This window comes from Urocitellus parryii, chromosome 4 (genome assembly GCF_045843805.1).
Source record: "Urocitellus parryii isolate mUroPar1 chromosome 4, mUroPar1.hap1, whole genome shotgun sequence".
Classification (NCBI taxonomy): domain Eukaryota; kingdom Metazoa; phylum Chordata; class Mammalia; order Rodentia; family Sciuridae; genus Urocitellus; species Urocitellus parryii.
The window spans coordinates 22,794,251-22,812,594 of record NC_135534.1 but is presented as its reverse complement, the minus strand read 5'-3'; the positions used below and the strand labels follow the sequence as shown (position 1 = coordinate 22,812,594).

The 18,344-nt window shown below is 42.9% G+C and overlaps 1 protein-coding gene across 3 annotated transcripts in view; it reads left to right on the top strand.

The window, feature by feature from the left end:
• Nucleotides 1-18,344, top strand: part of Ext2 (exostosin glycosyltransferase 2) — a 184,466-nt gene that overhangs the window by 102,557 nt on the left and 63,565 nt on the right. For all 3 annotated transcript variants that reach the window (XM_077797465.1, XM_077797464.1, XM_026399167.2), the window contains exon 10: nt 5,033-5,199. In XM_077797465.1, the coding sequence (XP_077653591.1) occupies nt 5,033-5,199 (167 nt within the window). The remainder of the gene's footprint in view (nt 1-5,032; nt 5,200-18,344) is intronic.

Sequence of the window (18,344 nt, the reverse complement as noted above, 5' to 3'; positions counted from 1 at the left end):
GCCTGCTGTAGTTCCACAGGATGAGATATGAGATGCAAGGGCATGCTGTTGCATTTGGAGTTTGAAGGAGTTAGGCCTCATCTAGGCTCTGCAACAGAGCAGAGCCTGGGGATTTCCAGCCTTGACACTGTTTCCTTCTGTGTCCTGTCTGGACCTCTTTAAGGTATCAGCAGAGAAGTGGAGTTCCTAGGGCTTCCCAGCCTCCCCCTCTGCAGATGGTGATGGAGCAGTGTTGTGGCTGGTCAGTGCACGCTGCTCTACCCAGGAAGGAGGCCGCGCTGGGATGAGGAGTGGAGAAGACTTTGTACGTGTTACCTCCAGTCCTTATGACAAGCCTGTGAGGAAGCTGTCATTATCCCCATTTTATATAAATAAGAAAGTGAAACTCAGTCAGTGATCTGCCTGAATCAAAAGCAGCAAGGGGCAGAGACAGAAGTTAGCACGGGTCTCTCTCAGTCGGAAGCTCCTGCCAACTGCATCCTTTTAGATGACCGTTTCAGTGCAGGAAAACCCTGGCTCTCGTCTGTCTCCTCTCTGATTTGGGATCATATAGAGGAACTAGCTTCTTGTTAGGGCTCACAGAGAGACAGAGGATCATTCTATTCAGTACTAATGGGGAGAGAAGTCTCTTCCCTTTTCACAAATCTGCCTTGCAGTTCTCTTCACCCTCTGTAGTCCCAGTCCTAATTTTTTTAAAAAAGGTAAACTTTCCAGAATTAAAATTTCCTGTCAGGGTCATAGTATTAAGGGCATGGCTGCCCACTTGTCCCTGACCTCCATAGGGGGACACTGAAGCCTTCCCTGTCATGGAAGTCGAGCTCATTTGAAAAAGGAAAGAGTCCAGGAAGCTGGGAGTTCCCTTTAGAACCTGTTAGATGGTGGTCCTTGGACACTTGGCCACTGAAATGGAGGCTCCTTCTGTGGAAGCTGCCCGCTCCACAGACCTAGCCTACGAGGGAGGAGGCGTCACGTTTCTAACACAGCCGTGATTCATTCTGCATTTCCATCTGTGCCCCATATCATCCCCCTGGCTTTCATCACTCTCTAAAACTTCCCATCAAAGACTTCACAGGAGCAAGTCAGCTCCCTGGGGACGTTGTCTCAAGTAATTCTTTGGATACATGTAGCTGGAGAGCGTGGAAGTGCCTATCGGGCCAACATGCCATCCACGCCCTGGGCGAGAGCCCACCGTCCATCATGGGGGCTTGTTTCTGCTCCCCCAGAGCAGCAGACCTGTTCTCTACCCATGGGGGAAAGGAGCTGTTAGTTACCCTGGGGAAGTGACACGGCAGAGATTCCGTGTCACTTAGTTTTGTGAGCACATGAGACGCTCTGAGTTCTGGGGCAGGGGTTCATCTAAACATGGACATGGGTAGCATGAGCTTGGCCACCACTACGCCAGGCTCGAGAAACCCTCTGGTTCTGGCAGCAGACACAGACTTTCAAGGGAAACATAGCTGACCTCGGGCGGGTATCTGCCATGCGCTGCCAGGAGCTGTGCAGCTGAGCACCTGCGGTCCCGCTCAGTTGGTCATACAAAGGGGGTCGCCAGTCCTGCCCCACAGTCGAAGAAGCAGGCTCAACGTGGTAGACCTGTCTGGGTTGTCCAGCTGGCTAACAGGAGGCCTAGGCTGTTGCACGACTGTGTTCTTGCTGTGTTTGCTGCTGTTCTCTGGAGTCCTGGGCCCACAGAGCTATTTTCTTTAGTCCTTCAATCTGACCAAAGTTCACAAATTTCAGGCAAAAGGATGTCTTGTGTTGCTGAAGTCATTTCAGTCCATCTGAAGATAGTTTGCAACATCAGGAAACTCTTGCCCCGTAACTCACCTAGTGAAAGTTAGGGTTCATAACTGGAGACCATGGGGAAAATTCCCTTTCATCTGCACTACAGTCAAGGTTCCGTTAGAAGACAGAAACCACACGGTGATTTGAATAGGAAAATTTTAATATAAATAGTGATAAACATACAACAGGATTTGTCTATTAACCTGATAAAGAGAACTTTAAGATCATAGGAAGCTACATACACATATGGTTACACTACTGGAGGGACTACACCAGGGGCAGCCAGAGGAATGAGGAGTTATGCTGCATTTGTGGACAATATGTAAAAACGCAATCTACTGTCATGAACAACTAATTAGAACAAATTTAAAAATTTTTAAAAAGAGACTATAGGAAGTGACCCTGGGAGCCCAGTCACCCACTGGGCCTGAGGTTCCACTGTGTTGGGAAGAGCAGAGCGGGGGCCCAATGCCTGGGGAAGCTTGCTCAGTGCCGCAGACCAAGACTGAAAGCAGGAAACCAGCCCTGCTCAGACTCCCACGGAACCCCATGGCAGCAGCCTGGGGTGGGACAGGGCTTGCTGGAAACTGGCAAGGGCTGCAGTGGAACCCACCCAGAGATGCCCAGAACCCACCCAAACTGTCTTCAGATGGACTGAAATGATTTCAGCAACTCAAGGCAGCTCAGACGTGGAAAAGGTGCAGCAGGACCGCAGAAAAGCCCCTTCCTCCTGCGTGTGAAGTGCTTTGAGCTTCTCGGTCACTTTGAAGGGCATGAAGGAATTCTGAATCCAAAACGTTTGAGTACCAGTGGTCTAGAATGTAGGGCTGTCACCTTCAGCTGGAGAGTATAAGTCATGGTTTAAAGGATCTGGGAATAGTAGCTGTGTGTCGGGGATTTTATTTATCTGAGGTAAGAAGTGAGATGCAGGGAAGGAGGATGCCTGCTGGTGAGGGTGGTTGGACCTTCTGAGTTCTGCTCCAGATGGGGGGAAGCAGGGAGCTGCGCTGGCCTCATTGTTCATTAGCTGTGTATTGCCAGACAAGTTCCTTAACCTCTCTGAGTCATATAAATACTACATTATAAATAATTTCTGCCTCTTAGGATTGTCAGGAGGGTTGAATGACAGTAAAGGATCTGGCACGTATCACTTAAGTAATCAAGGTCCCCATCTCTGCTTATTTAATTATATGAGAAGAAGGGACTTGCTTGAGATGCATAGTTGATGCAGAACGCACGTCTGGGTCTCTCATTTATCCCAGAGATACTTACTGATGATGTGCCGGGAATGAAGCTAGAAGTGGCTGCTGTCATAGTAAGTGGCCGTAATCCATTGCCCTGTTTCTTTGGTCTCATGTTCAGCCCTTTCCCAAACATACTTTTTTGGAATTGACCACTTTTTTAGGTTCTTTGCTGTAGGCTTTTTTGAAATTCAGCTGATCTTCCTTGACCCCAGGGCCTGCCCCTTCACAGCCCCCTCAGGACCGTAGCAGGGCCGCAGCAGTGCCCTGGACAGCTGGGCTGCCTCTTCCCCTGGCCTTCTCTGTCTCCTTCAGTGTGGTGACTTGGGAGTGGACACAGGCACCTTGGGGCCTCATGACCCACAAAAATTAGATATTCCCCTTGATTACATAATGCGTTTTTTGAAATTAGTGTGCCACTGGGCCTTCCTGTTCTTGACAGATGTTATGTGAACAATGAACTGCCTCCCCGAGGAACCCCAGGTCTGTGGACATTGCTACTGTAACAGAGAAAGACTAACTTCATGTTCTGCTAAATGCCGCATTCAAAAGCAAAAACCTATGATTGAATTGCTCCAGTCATTTCAAAGAAGAATGGGAAAAAAATGAGAGGCAAGACATGGGTTGGTATTTCTTCATTATACAAAAAAATCCCATATAGCTGGACCTGGAAATTGGATATTTACCCTGTGAATTGATTGTGCTGAGAAACCAAACCTAGTGAGTCGGGGAGGAAGGAATGAAGTGCTAGGCCTTGGTCAAGTGCTATGTGCTCTTGGGCCGGAGGGTCTGGCTGGTCTGTGACCAGCTGGTCTGGGACCAGCCTGGAGGGCTCTGGGAGCCCAGTGTGCTAGCTGAAGGCACGGGGCTTCCTGGCATAGCTTCAGGCAGGTTCTGAGCGGGGCATGGGGTCAAGGAGGTGTGTTGCAGAGTCTTTGCCCGAGGTGGTGGAGTTCTGATACTAAAGTGAGGTCCTGAGCCCCTCTCCTCCTGTCTTCATGACCTGGGTCGAGTAGTTTCACTTCTCTGCCTCTCAGTTGTGAGCCGGAGCCAATGAACTTATCATGGTTAAGGCAGTGTTATAGTTAGTAGTGTTGTAAGGATGCGGAGAGGGTAGAAATACATGCATGTACAATTCACAATAGCAAGACTGTGGAAGCAACCTAGATGCCCTTCAATAGACGAATGGATAAAAAAAAAATGTGGCATTTATACACAATGGAGTATTACTCTGCATTAAAAAATGACAAAAATCATAGAATTTGGAGGGAAATGGATGGCATTAGAGCAGATTATGCTAAGTGAAGCTAGCCAATCCCTAAAAAACAAATGCCAAATGTCTTCTTTGATATAAGGAGAGTAACTAAGAACAGAGTAGGGAAGAAGAGCATGAGAAGAAGATTAACATTAAACAGGGATGAGAGGTGGGAGGGAAAGGGAGAGAGAAGGGAAATTGCATGGAAATGGAAGGAGACCCTCAGGGTATTACATACAAGAGGAAGTGAGGGGAAAGGGAAAAATAATACAAGGGGGAGAAATGAATTAGAGTAGAGGGGGTAGAGAGAGAAGAGGGGAGGGGAGGGGAGGGGAGGGGGGAGAGTAGAGGATAGGAAAGGCAGCAGAATACAACAGACACGAGTATGGCAATATGTAAATCAATGGAAGTATAACTGATGTGATTCTGCAATCTGTATACGGGATAAAAATGGGAGTTCATAACCCACTTGAATCAAAGTGTGAAATATGATATATCAAGAACTATGTAATGTTTTGAACAACCAACAATTTAAAAAAAGAAAAAAAAAAGAAATACGTGCATGTGTGTCTGTTTCCCACTATGACAAGGACACACGTGTGAGACACCCCCTCCCGAGCCCTCGTGCCTTTGCTCATGGCGGGGGGGCTAGAGATGTCAGCAGTTTCTTCCAAGTGCTGACGCCCTTGCCGCCTTATCTCCTCATTAAAGGCTAGACAGTAGTCAAGACCTTGTTTTATTTTTCTTCTAGATTCTCTCTGGCCGAAAATCCGGGTTCCATTAAAAGTCGTGAGGACCGCCGAGAACAAGCTGAGTAACCGCTTCTTCCCTTACGATGAGATCGAGACCGAGGCTGTGCTGGCCATTGACGACGACATCATCATGCTGACCTCTGATGAGCTGCAGTTTGGTTATGAGGTGAGCAGCTTTTAAACAAGATGGGAACAGGCTTTCTATTTACAGCTGTTCCCTTGTCTTTCCAGAAAAAAGCATTATATTTCATTTTCCAGGGTCATGATTTCTAAAATCTCCCAGTGGAGTTTAAACACCAGCCATGAGAATGTGGATAGGAAACTGATCTTTAAAACCTCAGGGAAAACTCAATTCCAAAATGACAACTGGGCCCTCCTCTGATTGGGAACTCCCAGGGAGAGTCCCAGGGGACATTTTCAAAGAGCGTCCATAGCATTTAACAAGCACCTAATTGATGTCTCCTCCAACAGCATTTCCCTTGACTGGGCAGCTGGGCACCACAACAGTAAAAGGAACTCAGTTAGCTAAGACGCCATGACGCTGACAAACAGAAAACAGACCCTGCTGGTGGCTGGCGCTCTGAGCTCTCAGTAGAGGGGCCGGCCGCCTGTCTTCAGGGAGAAACACTCCCCATCCCTGCGTACTCCTGCGGCTGATGGATTACGCTGGGTTCAGGGGTTAAGTATGGAGACCAGCAAAGGTCTCCCCAGGGGAAAGTGCCAGAGCCCAGGCCTGGCGAGAAGCAATCCAGTTGACGAGACCTGTCAGGGAAGATGTGTGCAGCCTGACGGCGACAGAGGCCTGCGCGGCAGGGGCAACCGCAGTGTCAGCGCCAGCACAGTGGAGAGTAAAATCAATGAGGTCCAGCTGGCACAGGGGAAAGTGCTGAGATCTGCCCTCCGGGATCACCCTGTCTTTGGGAGAGAGGAGCCATCTTCTTTAGTTTACTCAGGATTTGTTGAATTTGGAGTTCTCAAGTATTCATGAAATTGTGTTACACAAAACCATATTTACTACATATGTTTAATATAGAAATTTATTTTAAAATCTTTAAATCAAAGGTGGGTTTTATGAGTAAGAATAAGGAATCCCACCACTACCAAAATTAAAAATTAAAAACTTAAGTTTTCCCAGATTTTTTTTTTAAATATAGCACCATCTGAGTGTTAAAAAAAAAAAATAGATGTGTAGTACTGTGAGCACTGCAGAATTGACTAGGGAAAGGCGTGAAGAGTAGAATAGCCATTAAAACATCTTTTTGGATTTATTTTCATTCATAGGAGATGACCTGTACATCATTACATCTAGAGTATTGGTGTACTGTGGTTCCCATTTTTTTAATTTATTCTGATTTGTTATACATGATGGCAGAATGCAATTCATTTCATATTATACATATAGAGCACAGTTTTTCAAGACACTCATTGTACACAAAGTAATTTCACACCATTCGTGACTTATACATGTATTTAAGGTAATGATGTCTAACTCATTCCACCATCACTCCTACCCCCTTGCCCCTTCCTTTTCCCTCCTTCCCCTTTGCTCTATCTAAAGTTCCTCCATTCCTCCCATGCCCGCCCCCAATCGCCATTATGAGTCAGCATCCTCATATCAAAGAAAACATTTAGCCTTTGGTTTTTTGGGATTGGCTTGCTTCATTTAGCATTATATTCTCCAACTTCATCCATTTACCTTAAAATGCCATGATTTTATTCTCTTTAATGCTGAGTAATATTCCATTGTGTATATATACCAAAGTTTCCCTATATATTCATTACTGAAGGACATTTGGATTGGTTCCACAATTTAGCTACTGTGAATTGTGCTGCTATAAACATTGATGTAGCTGTATCCCAGAAGTATGCTGTTTTTAAATCCTATGGGTATGAAGCAAGGAGTGGGATAGCTGGGTCAAATGGTGGTCCCATTCCAAATTTTCTAAGGAATCTCCATACTGCTTTCCAGATTGGCTGCACCAATTTGCAGTCCCATCAGCAATGTATGAGTTTGTCTTTTTTCCCACATCCTCGCCAACACTTATTGTTGTTTGTACTCTTGATAGCTGCCATTCTGACTGGAGTGAGTTGAAATCTTAGAGTGGTTTTGATTTGCATTTCTCTTATTGCTAGAGATGATGAACATTTTTTCATATGTTTGCTGATTGATTGTATACCATCTTCCAAGAAGTGTCTATTCAGTTCCTTAGCCCATTTATTGATTTATTTGTTCTTTTGGTATTAAAGTTTTTGAATGCTTTATATACCCTAGAGATTAGTGCTCAATCTGATGTGCTTGTGGTAAAGATTTGCTCCCATTCTGTAGGCTCTCTATTCACCTCACTGATTGTTTCTTTTGCTGAGAAGAAGCTTTGTAGTTTGAATCCATCCCATTTATTGATTCTTGGTTTTAATTCTTGTGCTACAGGAATCTTATAAAGTAAGTTGGGGCCTAATCTGACATGATGGAGATTTGGGCCTACTTTTTCTTCCATTAACTTGTCTACTTATTTTCTCTAGTCGACTCATGGGAAAAAAGACTAATTTTTTTTCTGCCAGTATTCTCTCTCTTTGTTGCATGTAATGGCTTCAGACAGTGGCAAAAGTGAGGTGGAAAAGGAACGTTCAGAAAGATGTAGCCAAGATGGACAGAGTGCTGCCTGTTTGGTATTTCCAGTTGGTCTAATAAAGAAAGATGGGTGAAATGCATTCCTGAGGTTTCTTTCAACCTTGAGTTGAAACCTTGAGATCTCAGGAATATTGACACCTGGGACCTTTTTCAACCGTGAGCTTGTTCGTGCAAGAAAAGGTTGGATGAGAGGAGTCTCACCACTGTCCTCTGATGCCTGGGTGGATTCCACATCACCTCTGAGGAGTTAGCATATCCTAGAGGAGTGAGATCAGGAAGCTGCCTCATCTCCTCCGTGGGCCTTCTTCAGATGCTGGGGAAGAAGCACTCTCATAGCTACCTTCTGCATACACGACTTCCTGTATTCCTATCACTTAGTGTCCTTAGCTTACCCACACTGCCTTCATTCTTTCTGCAAATGAAAAATACAAAGAAGGTGTGTTTTTCTCATTCTGTGATCGGACTAAACAAGGGCACAATGGTGTACACCGTGATCCCAGTAACTCAGGAGGCTAAGACAGGAGGATCACAAGTTTAAGGCCAGCCTCAGCAACTTAGGCCCCAAGCAACTTAGTGAAATGCTATCTCAAGAAATAAAAAGGACAGGGGATATAACTTAGTGCTAAAGTCCCCTCGGTTCAATCCCTAGTACCAAAACAAAACAAAAGAAAATAAAAAATATTAGATATTTTGCCTGAAATTTTATAGCCAGTAAGCGGAAGAGTTATAATTTAAATCAAAGTTTAAACCAATCTGAATTGAAGTTTGACTGGAGTTTGTGCTATCGATTGTCTTCAAATGTTTACCCTGAACAACATCTGCCAGAGACCACTGGTTCTCCAAGGTAGCACTTAGAGCCCCCAGCAGGTTGCTGTCTATCACTAAATGATTCTGAAGTTAAGGCAAACAGATTTCAGACACCCCTGCCATTGATGCTTTTTAGGGTCATTATCCTAGTACTTCTGTGTAGTAAGTAATGTTATGGCTACCTTAGGATACCCCTTGACCAAATTTCTTCCTCGTTGCTGTGCAGTTTATGACCATGGTCAAGTTATTTAATCTCTGTGTTTTAGTTTATTCTTACATAAAACGGCAGTGACAGCAGCTACTTGCAAGGTTATCCTGTGCATCAGTTAAGGTGACATAGGGCCTACCTACCACGTGGAAAACACTCCACAAGTACCTGGGGAACAGAAGGTGGCGTGCCAGACAGCTGCCTTCTGCCTGCCACCACCGTTCCCTTCCTGACGCTCTGACTTTCATTACTCTGTTCATGAATCTGCTGTGATTCATGAGAGAGACTGCTGTTTTCATTATTTAGAAGAGGGTTCTTCTCATAAGATGACAGACTCCTAAGTCCTCTTTTTTACTGCCAAAGTTTGGGATTGATTTTCATCTAGGAATTGGGAGCAGGCCCCCCTGAGTAAGTAGATCAATCCATCAATCAATCACTTAATAACAATTTGCATCCTAGGGGAGTTACATTAGAACCCACACCACTCCTTTATGGCACTTACCAAATAGATGCAGTCTCTTAGGATTGTGTGTGTTGTTAAGTTCTGCTCATTATTCCACCCTCAGTTTGGAGGCTCTCATCCCAGAGATGCTTTCAGAGTCCCCACTCTACATTAGGTTCCTAGCACTCTATACCTCCTTCTAAGGAAAGCATTAATTGTGAACTATGTTATTTAGTGTCTGCTTTTTCTTCTGGAGCGAAAGTGCCATTGGACAGGATCCATGGTTGTCTTGTTCATGACTGTATCCTCCATGCCTGACTCAGTTCCTTGCATTCCACCGTTACTCCGTAATATTTGATGAATGAATAATCTCCCATTATCAGCATGAATGTAAAAGATGTGAAACAAATGACCTGCATGACCTTCTTTTTATGGTGATTCATAATCTAGACAAAACCATTTTGAAAAACAGCTTAAAGTTTAAAATTTTAAATATCTTTATTAGTCTATTTTTATTGCTATAATAAAAATCCCTGAGGCTGGACACCTCTATTTTTAAAAAGATGTTTATTTTACAGTTTCAGGAGACTCAAGGGCAAGGCAGCAGCATTGGCTTGTCTGGCGAGAACCTCAAGGCAGATGATGTCACAATGGCAGGAGAGTATGTGGAAGAAAGATCACATCTCAAAATAGAAAGCCAGAGAGCAATTCAGGGGTCAGCCTCTCTCTTATAATAGCTCATGCTCAGGAGAGCACAGGGGACCCATGAGAGCTACCTTAATCACCCTTCTAACAGCAGCACTCACAATGACATGAGAACCTTCCTCTGGGCCCCATCTGTTAGAGGCTGTGCATCACCAAACTGAGGATCATCCTGTCACACACGAACCCTCTGGGAAAAACCGTATCTAGAGCATAGCAGCATCTACCATCTGACCCAGCCATTCTTCCTACGGGGTTTTCCCTAGAGGAAGAAGAACATACCTCTACACACAAATACTTGTACTCTAATATTCATAGCAGCTTTTATTTGTGATGTCCAAAAACTGGAAGAAGAAAATCCCCGGTGTCTGTCAGTAGTTCAGTGGGTAAATAAAAAGTGATACAGCTATCCATGCAGTAGAATACAGCTCAGCAGTAAATCGGAATGAGCTGTTAAAACACACATCATGAATATTTTTCAAAATAATTATTCTGAGTTAATGAAGCAAGATGAAAAAGAGAATGAACTTGGTGATTCCATATATTTATGTAATGGTAGAAATTCAACATGGTGACAGAAAGAAAGTGGTTGCCTAGAGAAAGAATGGAGACGGTCAGAATATAAAGAGTAGGTGGAAAAATAACAAAGGGGCCTAAGGAGAGGAAGTAAATATGTTAATTTTCTTAATTGGGGTGATGGCTTTACTGACATGTTAAAATATCAGATTATACACTTGTAATGTTCATTTATCATATGTCAACTATATTACCAAAAGTCTGTAACAGAAAAAAAATCACTTACAGTCTTGCAGTGAAAAAAAAATTAAATACTTAAAAATTTTAACAAGACATATGTCAGATAAGTCTAGTGAGACTCAGATGGTGCCGAAAGAAGCTGCAGAACAGGCTCACGATGGGAGGATGTGCTGTGCCAGGGATCCTGGGCTTACTGTCACCAAGAGGCAGCTCTTCACACCTCGTTCTGAAGGTTCAGAGCAGTCCCCACCAGAGCCCCCAAAAGCTTTGAAAAGCTTTGGTTACTGTCGTGAGATTGGCAAGCTAGCTCTGCAAGGGAAAAAGACAACGCTGCAGGACTTCTGCCTAATGTGAAGCCTTTCTCTAAGCTACAGAGGTCAAGACACTGTGGTGTCCGTATGACTTCAGACACAGGTCAGTGAAAGAGAAATAGACCACACACACACACATACACGCACACGCACACCATCAGTTCACGTTCAGCAAAGAAGCCGACTCAGGTCAGTGTTGAGAAGACAATCTTTTCATTGAATGAATGGTGCTGCAACAATTTAACAGTCATATGTTTAAAAAAATTTTGAGAGCTGGGTATGTAGCTTAGTGATAGAATGTTTGCCTAGCGTGTGTGAGGCCCTGGGTTCCATCTCCAACACCACCACGCCCCCCAAAAAATTTTTGACCCTTCCCTCTTACCATATTGCAGAAATTTAACACAAAATAGGTATTGGATCCTAGTTCCAAATGCAAGAACTAATATAAAACTAATTAAAGCCTGTCACAGTGGCACAGACCTGTAAAGCCAAGGACTTGCAGGGGATGAGGCAGGAGGATCTCAAGTTCAAGGCCAGCTTGAACAACTCAGTGAGTCCCTGTCTCAAAAAAAAAAGGACTGGGATGTAGCTCAATGGTAGAATGCCCCTGGGTTCCAGTACTACAATAAATAAATTAATAAGTTAATTGCAGAAAACAGGAGAAATTTTTAGTGTACTAATGCAGTGATTCTTAAATCAGAGACAAGTTATGACATAAAAAAGGTTAAGTTGAATTTAATAAAAATTAATACCACTTGGAAAAAAAGACTTCTAAGAAAATAAAAGAACAAGTCATAGACTGAGAAAAGTATTTAAATATATAAAGAGCTCTCAAAACTCAAGAAAAGAAGATGAAAAGTAACAAAAGCAAAAATAGATGATGAATTGCATCAAATTAAAAAGCTTCTTTATAGTAAAGGAGTCAGTGAGCAGAGTGAAAGACAACATTATTCATCATAATAGCCAAGATATGAAATCATCCAAAGTGTCTATCAACTGATGAATAAAGAAAGTGGACATATATATATACAATGGTGTACTATTGGGCCTTAATAAATAAAAATCTGTCAATTGCAGTAACATGGATGAATCTAGAGGATGGTTATACTGTGTGAAATAAGCATGGTAACTAAACTATGTTCTAGAACTGTGCCACGCAGCTGAAACAGTGCTCAGGAAAGAAATTAATAGCATTAAATACTTGTGTTAGAAAAAAAACAAAGGTGTATAATCAGTGGCCAAAAGTTCATTCTATCTTTAGGAAACTAAGGGAAAAAATTATAAACTAAACTCAAAACAAGTAGAAGAAAAGAAATCATAAAGGTAAGTGCTAGTATCAGTGAAGTAGAATACAGACCAACGGAGAAGATTAACAGGTCCACAGATTGGCTCTTGGAAAAGATGAACAAAATGGATCAACTGGCTGGACCCTTAAAAAGAGAAAGATAAGCCAAGTGCTCATTATGAGGAATACAGAGGAATTAAAGGAGTATTGTCATTACAGTCTCACAGGAATTAAAACAGTACTATGAAAATTTATATGCTTTGGAAGACTTCTTTGTAAATTGCAATTTGCACAAAACTCAACAGAACATATGGGTAATCTTTTGTTAAAGAATTTGGGTTGTTAGAAATTTCCCACTCAGAAAATTCTAGGCCCAGATGGCTTTACTGGTGATTTCTTGAGGAAAGTATAAAGGTTCAGCAGGAAGAAAAACATGGGGATGATTAGCTTGCTGAGTTTTACTTAGGGATAAGGCCACCCACAAGCTACTTGGAGCTCACAAGTGACTTGTCAAACACATATCACCCATTCAGTGAGTGGCACTAGTATGGTCAGAACTCCTTTCCTGCTGTTCTCATTATGCCATGCCACCTAAGAAGACTTCATATAAACTGTTCTGGTCCTTACCTCTGTGCCATTCAGAATCATTTGTTAATATTTCTCCTTGATAACGATAAAAACATCTGAGCACTTTCTTTCAGATTCTTACAGTCACAAATAAGAATTCTGTATTTCAGGAAAACAGAATCCATATTAGCTGTTTCAACTGAATAAATTTAATATATGAAGTTCTCTGATATACAGATGTCAGAGCTAAAAGAACAAAAAGATGAAAGTATATAGAGTTGATGACTCCAAGAAACATCTGTGGCCCACAGGACTGGAGTAACAGGAGATGCTGGGTCATTAGGACCTAGAATCTTGGAGTAGGTGTGCCCAGGGCTGAGATCTAGACTCCTGGGGGGGGGCGGGCACTGGCTGGCTCTTGCCAGTACTTTTGAGGGGGCAAGAAGAGGTTGATTCTGGGAGTGTTGAGAGGGAGGTCAGAACCACCTGCAGCTGCGGGGTGAATGATACACTGTCAGAAAAAAGTGAGAAAAACAGAAAGAAGGTCTGTTTATTTCCCTGGTTTCCTATCTCTCACTACTGCCTCCTATGACAGAATCTAACAGGAAACCACCTAGTAAAGGTAAAATGTAATGTGTACAGTCTCAGCCTCAGCATCACAAAGCAGAATTTAGAAAGCGGGGAAGGAGAGGTGGGCTTCAGGACAACAGATCAACAACTAGCACAGTCTGCCTCTTCCACTATTGAGCATCTTCACCCATCCTTCTGCACTCTTTAAATATGAGGTATCCCCAAAAGCTCCTGTGTTAATGCAGGAGGGGAAAAGATTAGATTAGGAGATCTGTAACCTACTCAGTGGAGTGATCCATTTGTTGAATAATAATTCAAAAGGACTTCTGTACTGGGTGATGACTGGAGGCAGAGGGGACATGGCGGAAGAAAGTTAAGTCCAGGGGGACATATCCTTGGGGGTTATATCTTATTCCCCTGACTCCTCCCTCACTCTGTTTCCTGGCCACCATGAGCTTCAAGCCCTTCTGCCATAATGTTCTATCACACCTTGTACCTGCAGCTACAGAGTAGACCAACCATAGACTTAAACCTTCTGAAACCATGACCCTGAAATGAACTTTTGCTCCTTTAATCTGTAGTTTCCAGGTATTTTGGTGACAGCAATAAAAATCTAACTAACACAGAAATTGGTACCAGAAGTGGGGTCATTATTGTGCCTAACCTGACTATGTGGTTTAGAAGCCTTTGGAACTAACTGGTGTATGGGAAGATTCCGGAAAATGTTGGAGATGCAGGCTGGAGAAATCTCAGAATATTATTCCAATATTATTCCAATATTCTGAGGTTTCTCCAGCCTACATTTCCTTTATTTTCCCAAATCTTCCCATACACCAGTTCCAAAGGCTTCTAAACCACACAGTCAGGTTAGGCACAATAATGACCCCACTTTAATGGGCAATTCTGGTGGGATCTCAGAGGAGCAGAATGTTGATGGGAATGTGGAGAGTAAAGGCGGTGCTCATGAGGTTTCAGTGGGGAATAAGGCCTCTATTTGAGGCCTCATTCGTGTTACATTCTGACGAAGAAGTTGTCTCTGTTTTGTTCATGTTACGTTCTGGTAAAGGAGTTGTTTCCATTTTGTCCATTTAAAGGTGGTGAAGTAATTAATCTGTGGAGGAAGTTCAGGGGAGCACAACATTGAGGTGGTTGCGCGGTACTGCTGACAGCATTTACCGAGGTTTACTCTGAGAATTGGGATTAAAAAAAATAAAGCAGAGCATTTTTGAAACTTGCAGTTTGGTCAGAAAAGTGCACATAATTTGGGAACAAGGAAAGTATGGCTGCTGAAGAGATTACTACCACTAAAGAGAAACTAAGTACTTTGCACAGAGACAGTAGGGGAAAATGCTTTTAGAGCATCTCAGTAATCAGCAAGACCACACCCATGGCAGGCTCAAGGGTGCCGATGTGAAAGTTCATTTGAGACCTTGGGTGCGTCTTCTTCCACAGGGGTAACTAGAAAGCTATTCTTCCAGCACTCAGAGGCCACTGTAGCCATGGTCCCTGGGGTCTCAACTGCTGCTCAGGCTGGTGGTAGACCCTGACGTCATCATGTGGTGCTGATTCTGCAAGAATGTTGGATGCTAGAGTCAGGGCGTCACAGAGACTTCCACCAAGAGTTCAGAGGCAGGTCTGGGTGGCTGAGCAGAATGTAATAGGATTGGAGTTCCTGTGGGCAGGTCCTGAGAGGATGATGCACGGAGATGTGAGAAGGAAGCCAAGACTGTAGTGGGACCTGCGAGATTAAGAGATATCAGTGATGTGCCTCATCTGCTGAAGAAAGCTGCTGCCAATGGGCAGAGCCAGGCTGAGAGAGGCCATGTGGCTGCAACCAGCAAGGCCATGGCAGGGGGTGGCTGCTCAAGCCCTTGGGAGCTTACATCCTGCCAACATGTACCCTGGATGCTTGATGTGGAGTCACAGAACCTCATGTTTGTACAAGTGGGTTTCAGTCTTACTTTGGTCCTGTCCCTTTCTGTGCCCCTGTTTCTCCTTTTTGGAATGGGAATGTACACTCTACGCCTGTACATTGGATGTATGTAACTTGCTTTTGGTTTTAACCAAGAGTTTGCCTTCAGTCTCAGAAGGGACTTTGGACTTAGATTTTGGGGCATTCTTGGAACTGTTATGATGATGAGCTGGGTACGGTGGTGCACGCCTGTAATCTTAGTGACTTGGGGAATTGAGGCAGGAAGATATGGAGTTCAAAGCCAGCCTCAGCAAAAAAACGAGGCACTAAGTAACTCAGCGAAGCCTTATTTCTAATAAAATTCAAAAATTGGGCTGGGGATGTGGCTAAGTGGTTGAGTGCCCCTGAATTTAATCCCTGGTACTCCCCCCTCAAAAAAAAAAAAAAAGATTATGAGAAATTTTGGAGATGGACTAAATTCATTTGCATTATGAGATGGACATGGATTTTTAGAGGACAAGGGCAGAATGTTCTGGTTTGGGTGTTAGGTGTCCCCCCAAAAGCTTCTGTTTTATTGCAGGAGTTGAAAGGATTAGATTATGAGAGCTGTAAACTATTCAGTGGATTAATCCATTTGATGGGTTAATAATTTGGAAGCCCTACTCTACTGGCTGACGGTAGGCAGGTGAGGTATGGCTGGAGGAAATAGGTCACTGGGTGTGTACCCTAGGGAAAATGTCTTGTCGCTCCTTCCTGGCTGCAGTGGATAGACAGCACTCCCTTGCCATGCCCTTCCTCCACCATGTACTGCCTCACTCTAGGCCCAGAGCAATAGAGCTGGCTGACTCTGGCTGAAACCGTAAGCCCAAATTGAACTTTTTCCTCCTCTACTTTGTGTTTGGTCATAGCAACGAAAATCTAGCACAAACTCAAGAGCTTTCATAACAGTGACATTAAAGAGTCTGTCCACCATTCATGGCCTGCACCAAGCATGGAAGGCAAGTGGCAGCACTCCCCTTTCACACCTAGAGTGGCAGGAAGATCATGGAAAGGAGAAGGTGGAAGTGGGATTCATCAATTTGTGAAGTCCGGGGCGAGCTTCAGGAAACTGACTAGAGTCAACACAGGAAAACCTGTAAGAAGTAAGCTACGGTGCCTCGGCTCCCTGTTTGCCTCTAGACAGCGTATAGGTTGGGCAGGACAGAAGAGAACGGCTTTCAGTCTGCAGCCCACAAAAGTGAGCCTGAACTGTCTGTGAAATAGAAAAACAAGAACCAACAACTCCTAGCAGTGCTCAGAACATTCCATAGTTTCTTATCTTTCTAGGACCAGGAAAATTGCAATTTCAGTGAGATAAGATAATTCACAAATGCCAATACCAGATGAGGCAGATGTTGGAATTTTGATTTTAAAGTAGCCATCATAAAAATGCTCTAATGAGCAACTGTGAACACTGTTGAAACAAAGGCTCAGCAAAGAAACAAAGCATATAAAGAACTGAAAATTATAGTGCCCCAGATTGACACTGTCTGGATGGGCTCAACAGGAGAATGGATGTAACAGGAAAAACAAAAAACAAACTTGAGATAAATCAATAGAACTGTCCAGTATGGACAACAGAAATAAAATAAGTTAAAATAAATGGATAGAGCCTTGGGACCTATGGAACAGTCAAGAAGTACATAATATTAGTGTCATTTAAGTTTCAGAAGAAGAGAAAGAATGTGGGGCTAAAAAAATATTTGAAGACATAATGGTTGAAAACTTCCACAGTTTAGCAAAAGACATAGACTCAAGACACAAACTCAAGAGCTTTCATAACAGCAACTTTATGCTTCCATTTGTTTTAAAAAGGTCTCTGTAAGAGCCAGGTGTGGTGGCTCACACCTGTAGTCCCAGGGAGAAAATTTTTGTAAGCAAAACCACAAACAGCCACAGAATAAGTTGTATACATCTATATAAATTATATAAGAAAAGGCATCAGTGTGGCAGTACTTTTTTGTTTTTTTGTTTGTTTGTTTGTTTGTTTTTGAGAAAACAGAAAAATTTTATTGCTTTGTTAGCAAAGGAGAAACAAAGGGGACTCCTGTCCCAAAGGCTATGATTCTGCCCATCAGCAGGAATAGGGGACTTTTAAAGAGGTGATTCAAAGGCCACATTCCACATTCTCTGTTGAGTTGTAATTCATTTGTTAATTTGGGAGGTAGTCATTTCTGAGCACTTCTGTGGCAGTACTTCTTATTTCAAATAGTAATCAATCGGAGGGCTGGGCTGTGGCTCAGTGGGGGGAGAGCTTGCCTAGCATGTGGGAGGCACTGGGTTCGATCCTCAGCACCACATATAAATAAATGAAAAAATGAGGGTCCATCAACAATTTTTAAAATATTTTTATTTAAAAAAAATAGTAATTGGAAAGGAAGAGGAGAGGGAGAATCCCTTATATATGTGGATATAAAGGCATAAGGAGGAAGGAGGTCTGGCCATGGAGACCTTCTTGGCGTCTTTAGCGTGGCACAGATCTTGACTGCTATTTAGAACTGTCTTCTCCCACCACCCACCGCCGCTTCTGCCCTCCCTTCTCAGCCAGCACTTCGCAGCCTTCCTGCTGACTGTCTCCTAAATACCTCCAGTACCCTTCAGATCATTTCTTACTTTGTCATTTTTGATAGATTGTGTTTTCCAGGAATCTGTTCATTTTATGCGAATTGAAGATGTATTTGGAGAAAATTTTTGTAATATTATGTTATTGTTTAGGATTTGGAATGATGTGCTTTTTTTTTTTTTTATCATTCCCAACATTGGTAATTTTTGTTTTTTTTTTTCTTTTTCTTGGTGAGTCTTGTTAGAGGTTTATCAATGTTACAGTCTTTTTGAGGAAGCAACTTTTGATTTTGTTGGTTTTCCTCTTGTATATTTGTGTTTGTATTTAATTACTAGTTTTTGCTTGACTGATTTCATTCTCTACTTTGATAACTTTAGTTGCTGTTACTTTTCTAGCTTTTTGACTTGATAGCTTAAACATTATTTTAATATTTATTTTTCTAAAACATACATTTAAATTTCTCTTTAATTGCTAATTTAGGTAAAAATCTCAAATTTCCATGTGTCATGTTTCTGTTATC